At 44.4% G+C, this 8,500-nt stretch overlaps 1 protein-coding gene across 1 annotated transcript; it reads right to left on the minus strand.

The window, feature by feature from the left end:
- Positions 1–620: 620 nt before the first annotated feature.
- Positions 621–5,157, minus strand: LOC123054510 (uncharacterized). The gene is made up of 12 exons (XM_044478291.1): positions 4,807–5,157; positions 4,415–4,726; positions 4,189–4,326; positions 3,997–4,086; positions 3,872–3,897; positions 3,736–3,777; positions 3,519–3,590; positions 2,286–2,375; positions 2,158–2,214; positions 1,969–2,025; positions 1,309–1,451; positions 621–1,032 (listed from the first exon to the last, which is right to left on the minus strand). Exons 1-12 carry the CDS (start codon positions 4,998–5,000, stop codon positions 976–978), a joined length of 1,278 nt encoding a protein of 425 aa, XP_044334226.1. The 5' UTR covers positions 5,001–5,157; the 3' UTR covers positions 621–975.
- Positions 5,158–8,500: the final 3,343 nt, after the last annotated feature.

Below are 8,500 nucleotides of genomic sequence, written 5' to 3' on the forward strand. Positions count from 1 at the left end.
TTAAATCAAGGGGGGGATCACTGATGCAGCTTGCGCACGATTAAGGAGTTCGTAAATGCAAAACCTTCTCGGGTGTTGTTGTAGGCTAACCGCCAGTGCTTTGCATTGGGACGCCGTCGCTTGCTCTGCGTTGGAGCTGAAGATAACGCGAGCCGGAGGTTTGAGCAGGTCTGCTGCCAGCGTGATAGGCAGGCTGATATGATATCGGCTGGACCGCCGGAGCAAAGATTGGCATTTGGCACGTGGCTTGCTGCCTTTAAGTCTGTATATACAACCCTGGAGATCAGAAGCAAAAAAAGAAAGAAAAAAAGAGCACGCGTGTCACGTGATCAACGTAGCATCAGACCTTCCAGCATCTACAGAGTCCAGGCAATCAACATGCCCGTTCCACGTAAAAAAAACGTGCCCCCCGTTCAGCAAACAATAAATATCATCACCTGCTAAAATTGGGGTTGCAAAGCTAAGATCTTACAAATCACAGGAAATTACTCCCTCCATCCCATAATATAAGAATATTTTCCGAGCAATGTTCTTATATTTCGGGACGGAGGGAGTAGAAAACAAGTATTCTTGGCTCCCCCCCCCTGTACTTTACTTTTGCAACTCATCATCCACACCCACATCAAAACAGACCGTACCTCAGAAAATAATGTTAAAACAGAATGAGTTAACAACATGGCCTATCAAACGTTCACCAGGAGAACATTTGTTTTTAATGTATATCTATCAGATCTCCAAATGAAACACGAAAGAGCTGACATGGTCGATGATAACATAACACTGCAGCATTATCTGATTTAGGTCTGATTCACGATCCACTTAAAACGTAACACAGGACAGCGAGCACTTGGAAACACAGTTGCAAACTTGCGTAATTCTAGCTAGGAGACTTGCAAGTCTCATCAAGTCGATAACATAATACAGCTCGATGCTCCAACACAATCTGGCAGCAAATCGACTCCATGGAGTGCCCGCTCAGTAAGCCATCAAGTTGGCGCTGCAAGATCCAGCTTCCACTTCAGTCACCAACTCCTGCACTCCAACAAGTACTCACAGCAAGTTAATAGTGTCCAAATAGCCAGCTGCACTTTTGCCAGAAAAAAATGCAGTACCAAGCTTGAAAGGTGCTGATATTATTCGTGAAATGGAGAAGGTAAAACCTATTGGTGAGTGCTCAAGTACTTGGCAAGAAAGAAATCAGGGACCAGTACATTCTTTAGTAAAAGAACTGGTGAAAGTGCAACCTAGATGGATATTCTGGCAGGAAACTAAAGAGTGAAAAAAATGGCCATTTATACCAAGCATTACCAGTTTCGTCCGTTGCCTTTTCCTATCAGGACCATCTTCCTCAAAAGTCATCAAATCTTCTCCTGAATTCTTTCCTCTTCCAGCAGAACCTTGAGTAGCACTGTTGGTACACCAACCATCTTGTCTCAAACACTTGATAGGGGCTGCCCAAGCATCAATATCAACAGAGTAAGTATTATCAATATTTTTACACATAATGTTCTCTTAACACTCGACATTTCAAAATGTGTCGGAAGGGCCTTTTAGATCAAAAATCAAGAGGCTAAACTCGACTATGTTTTTTTATGAGATGTGGAACATTAGCTAGATCTATACTATAAAAATGAGCACTTACATGATTCGATTTGTGATACATAATGCTTATCAGCTCCCAGATGCAAGTACAATCGTGCAACTATTATGGACATACACAAGTAGAAGTAATAAAACAGCTGATAAATGCAAGCGTAAGAAAACTCCACAGTTTCGGAAAATAGTTTGCCACAGAAACCAAGACGTGCGAGGACAGCAGAATATCAATATGGTGGTTATAAAACACGGCAGGTTGAATATTATTATCGGTGATGGAGTTTCTCTGACAAGTGACAACTAAGAATTTCAGGTATCAATATGTGCAGATGGAGTTCCTATATGGCATGAAAACATATTCAGTTAACTTACCTGCATTTGTCGCAGATGTGATCCAAGGGATTTTAATAGGCTGTGAGACCGCAGCACCTGTGAAGAGTTATAACTTATAAACAATGCTCAGCACCTGTGAAGAGTTATACACAATGCTCATAGCCCCTTGATTGGTTCATTTGGTGTTCACTGAACCATTCTAGGGTTGAAAGATTTTAAAAACTTCACCTGAATTTGCAACCGATGAGCACCAAGGACAGGGCTGACCTATGGAAGTTGGAGCACCTGAAACGAATTTTGCAGTTAGAAACGACAACATGCCGCCAAGCACTGTGCTCCAAGTTCCAACCATTTACCTGCATTTGTCACTGATGAGGTCCCAGTGTTTTCAGAAGAACTTGTCACAGTACCAAACATGGTCTGCAGAAGTGAAGTCCCAGAAGCACCTGCAACAAGTTCGTTAGAAGTGGCAACAGGGCACTTCAAAATGCAACAAACAACATGAAGCCCAGTAAGTAGTGCATCTATGAGAATTATTATGCAACATAACAGAAGACTTAAGGGGAGATATTTCTAGCCTAAATTTTCTAAAGCATATAGTTTCATCTATCACATTATCAATGGTATAATATAAATAGCCCCTCACTAGCACATTTGAACATTTTCTAAAAAAGTTGTTACAAGTTCCAACTAAACGATAAGGTCCCAGTGTTTTTAGCAGGACTCGTCACAGTACCAAACATGGTTTGCAGAAGTGTTGTACCAGAGGTGTTACAAGTTCATTAGAAGTAGCATGAGGTGGGCACTTAAAAATACAACAATCAACATGAAGCCCAGTATGTAGTGCACGAATGAGAATTAGTATGCAACATAATGGAAGACTTAGGGGAGATGTTTCTAGCCTAAATCTTCTAAAGCATATCATGTCATCTATCACATTATCAATGGTAGAAACAGATCCTCACTAGCACATCTAAATATTTCCAAAGAAGTATGATTTCATAGATTAACTCAGTTGAGCAGTTAGAAATGCAGGTTGCCAGGCATTGATAAGTGATAACATAGAACAACGTCCAGCTTTGAGGAGGCTGCTCCATGTGAGTGCTATTATGAATTAATACGTCCATGTGCATACTATGCCCAAGTGATATAACATTATGTAACATCTGAACATGGAAAAAAAGAAGAAAAAAACGGAACTTAGGAGGCGTTTGGCAAACAATGAGCTTAGGAAGAAAAAAGCGAGGGACAAGCTCAACAAAATGTAGCTTGAGACTACATGGTGTAAGAGCCACTTCAATGAAATATCCCAAGCATAAACATAGCCTAGCAACTCAAAAGCAACATCAATAAAATATGTACAGTAAGAGCAGAGACAGTGGTTTGTAACAAACATAAACTAGAAAATTGACAAGCAAGATACTCCCTCCGTCCCCAAAAAAGTGACAAAAGTTGTACTAAATCAGTGACACTTATTTTGAGACGGAGGGAGTACGAGGCATCAAAGTAAGATGTGTTACATAAATGCCCCAATCTAACTTTGTACAGTGTAATCTAAGGGTAACAGAACTATGCATTAATTGAATTACCTTCCTTTGCATTTGATTGAAGTGGGTTCCCTCGATGGAGCTCCGGAAGTTTACCGGCTTTTAAACACCCCTCTAAATGTTATCAAGTGAGTTTATCAGCACACACGAACTCACATAATCAAAGAGATATCAGCAGACAAAGCAACAGCAGAAAAATATATATTATCAGATATGTTGTTTACAAACTGGAATTAGATGGTCAGGGACTAGTTTTTACCAATAAGATCTGACACCCGGCTGACTGCATTATCGGGCAATCCTGCAATTGAAAACATTCAAACATTAACTGCCGCACATATGCTGAGGTAAGGAGAGAGGGGTCGATGTTGATATTATGCCAAGATGGTTCATACCATAAAGTGGGCTTGCAGAGGGCAGGCTGCAAGAATCAAGGAAAATGTGTGAATGCAAGTGAAACTCAGAGACAGCACTGTGGAACTGGGTTTCATCTGATGATAATTAATCAAGTTGTAAATACCTCCTCCTCCTCTTGAGATAGCACTTGGCAATAGCCTCCGGCTTTGGCCGCGGGAATTGTTGCGTCCAGTGGCGCCTTGGACGAAGGGGACTAGCAAATCAAAAATGATCATATATGGGGGATATCAGATTGATATGTACTCAGTTGATACTCGAACAGTGAAAGATTGGATGAATGAATACAGGAACCCACCTGATGGGAAACAAGTCCTGCGGGAGACCTGGGCCGCCGGGCAATAGCAACTTGCGTCTCAACTCAGGACTCTCAAGAGCCAAGTCATCGGCAATGAACGATGCCTTCTCCCTCACCAGTATCCAGTTCAGGGACGCCCTACACAGACAGGATTGATCTGAGGCTCAACAATGACAAGTACTAGAACAGTGTCTCGAAATAATATATTAGGTAGTACGTAATGTACCTAAATTGCGGCGAGTGGAGTGTGTATTGGAGGATGGAGGCGAGCTTGGCGCTGCGACTGCAAATGGACTTGAGGAAGCTGAGGTCGCGGTGCACGGACTGGTTCGCGAAGCCGCCCGCTGAGCACCCGGCGACGTTTGCCAGGGACCAGAGCGCGTGGAGGAAGATGAGGAGGGAACGGGTCTCGACGCCCCGGTCAACGGCCGGCGGCAGGAAGCGCGTTATGTACTTGATGGCCTCTCTCCACTGGCCCCGGATCAGCAGCTGCCGCAGATGTAGCCTGCTCATCTGCACACCCGACTCATGCACAACGCTGCGTTGCGTACACGGCAGGGGTTGCGTTAAACAGCAAGGAAACGGCGGGCCGGCGTGCGGGCGGGCGGGGGTGCGTACCTGTCGTAGGCGGCGTCGAAGCCCTGGAGCCAGAGGTAGGTGAGGAGCCGCCGGTTGCGGAGCCGCCTCACCAAGGGATAGTCCTGGAGCTTGCCGCTGCCGAGGCCAATGATCTCCGTCGGCTTGCCGCTGACGAGGTCCAGGATCTCCTTCGGCCCGCCGATGCCGAGCTCCATGATCTCCTTCCGTCCCATTGCGCCGAATGCAGCACAGAGCCTCGCTAGGGATTTGGGGGAACAAACGCGAGGATTCGATTTGGAATTGGGGGAGCGACGCCTTGCATATGACGGGACGGCATGCGGGACCCACAACCATCGTTCCTCAACCGGGGCGTCTCGCCCCCCCTCCCGGTGCCCGGTGCCCGGTGCCCGCTCCCGGGACAACTTTTCTTCTTGGCAGCTCCCGCTCGGGACAAATATTTTTCTATTAGCCGACGCCGGAAGATGCTGTCCCATAATTTTCTTTTTATATACTGGGTAAATGCACGTGCATTTCTAGCTTTTATTGTCGTATAAGCGTGAACGTGCATCATACATGAAGATATTTCCTCATGCATCCTACTGTACTAGTTAACAGGCAATTATTTAAAAAAATCAACAAAAGCTTATGATAATATACTGATAGAATATACTAATATAATACTTACTACAGATGAAAAGATTTGAAATAGCCACCGCCATGTAGTTGAAGAAAGGTTTCTTTGCGCCTATTGTGGCGTATAGGAAATTTTACATGGCGTGAAACGATGAATGTCCATGTATAGTACACACAAACATACATGAATATGGACAATATCAATCCATAAAATGCCCGTCATTGATGCCTTCAATCACTCTTTATATGCATCAAGATGCTTTTGACATGTAAATGTTTAGTTTATTTTGCACATCAATATTTAAAATTCAATACCTTACTACCAACCTTAGGATACAAAAGCAACGGCCCTATCACAAATGCGCTCTTCTAATACTGAAAGAAAAATACATGATATTCAATAAAGCTCTCCCATCTATATTCACGAGAAACTTGATCAAGTTGTTTACAATGAATATTGGTCGGCAAAATTCCCATTGGCAGCGATTGTCCATAAACATCATATACATTCAAATCACTGGCCGTTATTATTCGATACATATTACTATAACGGTAATCAATTCAGGAAGTGGAGCTGCAGGAAATTTGAAGCACGGTGGCTTAAGGGAGAAACTGTGATGAAGTTGTTCACACAGAATGGGACAAAGCCAAGCTAGCAGGGCTTGGACGAAGGCGGTAGTGCATGCTGATCTTCATGAATGGGATAGGGAAACTCTGAGGGCTTGTTTGGTAGCACAGAATCCCTCGTGGATCCCCATCAAAAACGGGGGCGTACGGCCCACGAGGCTAGCCGGCCCAAGGAAAGGTACCGAACCATTTGGTTGCCTAATCACCAGGGATTCTTAACGGAGCAGATTTTCGTTAGATCCCTCGGTAGGGGGCCAAGCGCAGCTGGAAGTCATGGATCGGAGGTCACACGAGGGGTTTATCCAGGTTCGAGCCTCCAAAGAGAAATACCCTACGTCCTGCTGGTTTCGGTTGTTCATAATGGAGGGATACCTCGTGCAAGGGGTTACAATGGTGTTTATTGTTGCTACCGAGAGTTTCTCCTATCTAAGGATAGATGATCAAGGGGAACCCTAGACCTCCCTTTATATAGACACGAGAGGTCTTTGTAGAAGAATGCTGCAGAAAACAAAAAATTTCCGACCTACGCACCAGCCCAGGACCACTATGGAGACTGCATACAAGGTTTGATCTTTTCGTTACCGACTTGTAGCGCAGCGAAAGTAGAGCCGATGACGATCGGTGGTGCACATCCCCGCAGCTAGGATTTACATCCTCCCAACCATGAGGATGTATACCCTCGTCTGCCCCTCGGACAGCCCTCCGAGAGGCGGTCGGACAGTCCCCCGGACGGTGTTGCGGACAGCCCTTCAGAAGGACCTTCGAAACTCGGACGGTCACACAGACAGCCCTTCGGGAGGCACTCTCGAACTAAGACCGAAACTACGATCTCTCTACAGAGTTGCACACATACGGTGTCATCTATCCGGCAGGGCTTCGCCGTCCAGAACTAGTTCCCAATGGAACCCAGACAGCCTTTCGGCTCTACGAAACTATTTCGTGGGGACGGAGAGAGAAGCCAGATCATTGCAATGGCACTTGTATGTGAGAAAGAGTGAGTGTGGGGAGTGCATCGCCACCTCTATTTATAGGAAAACCCAAGGGGAAGAGTGGGACATGGAAAACCCAAAATACCCATGTTTTATGTCACACATAAAGGGCGTTATGGGGAAGCAAGTGGGGCTCCATGGAGCAGCCCCTCTTGGACGTCGAAAACCCTTGTGGGACCCCCCCCCCCCCCCAAAAAGGGTTCCCATCCTTCCATGGCATCCCTAGATCTTTTGGGGCAAACCCCAAAAAGGTGGCTTTCCATAAAGTAACCATAAAGCTAATTTCACTATTTATGACGACATTTTCAGCATCCGTTAAATCCGGAAATATTTCTATGGGTCTTAGAATAGTTCCAATACCCACTAAAATCATTTTGGATTCGTTCCGAAACAATTTTGGATTTGTGAATTTCATCTACGAAAAGCAACGAAACCGGTCTCGGCAAATCCGGAACATTTTCGGTTTTTATCTCGAAATATTCCCAGAAGTTTCCAGAATGATTCTGGCGCCCTCCAAGAATTATCAGGCGTGTGCCGAAACCAATTTGACTTAATGGTATCCCCTGAAACAACTTTTCAGTTTTACCGGAACTATTCCGGCGTCCTCTTCGAACGTATCGTTGTGTCTGAAACTTTTCCGGTGATTTTCTCTCAGACTCTCTGTCTAGTATTCAGCAGATAGATGATCCTTAAGCATGTGACCCTATAGGTTCGGTGAAGTATAGACATGACCGGAACTCTTTCCGATCAATGGTCAACATCGGAGTCGTGGACACCCATATCGACCCCTATACCCACACGAATAAATATTCGAGTGAACCTCCAGTTGCTGTTTGCTATTCCTGTTGCTTCACGATATATTAACACCCGAGGTGAGATTTACTTGCATCCCCGTGGATCAACAACTTGTCCATTATGCTAGTTACCTCGTTACCGGTTTTGTTCTCTTTTCTCGTTTCTGTGTTCCGGCATCCCTGTGATCAAATCACACTATGTCTGGCTAGACGATGATGGATACCGTAACACCGAGAGGGCCCAGAGATGGCAATATGGGGATGCCTATGTCATAATATGCAAGTTTAGATTACTGGGGACATGCGAAAGCAATCATCCTAATAACCTGAAAAATACCCCGCAAAAAAAATAACCTGAAAAATCTTAGGCCTCCTTTGGTTCAAAGGAAAAGCGGAGGAAATGCATGGGAAAAGGAAATTTTCCTATGATGGCACTATTCAAACCTTTGGTTCAAAGGAATATAGCAAATGAAAAATAGAAGACATTTCTTACGCACAAATAACGAGAGTGGGAATCTTAGTGGCATAACAATATGCTAATTATAACATTTCACATGGTTTGACTTTGATTTGACTATGTTTATTAGGATTGTTGTATTTTCTCTATTCTGGTGAACCAAACACTCAAGTATGCAAAGTTGCTAAGTTTTCACGTTGTATACCTATCAAATGTCTATGTTTTCTTCGTTC

The sequence above is a fragment of the Triticum aestivum genome, chromosome 2D (assembly GCF_018294505.1).
Source record: "Triticum aestivum cultivar Chinese Spring chromosome 2D, IWGSC CS RefSeq v2.1, whole genome shotgun sequence".
Classification (NCBI taxonomy): Eukaryota; Viridiplantae; Streptophyta; class Magnoliopsida; order Poales; family Poaceae; genus Triticum; species Triticum aestivum.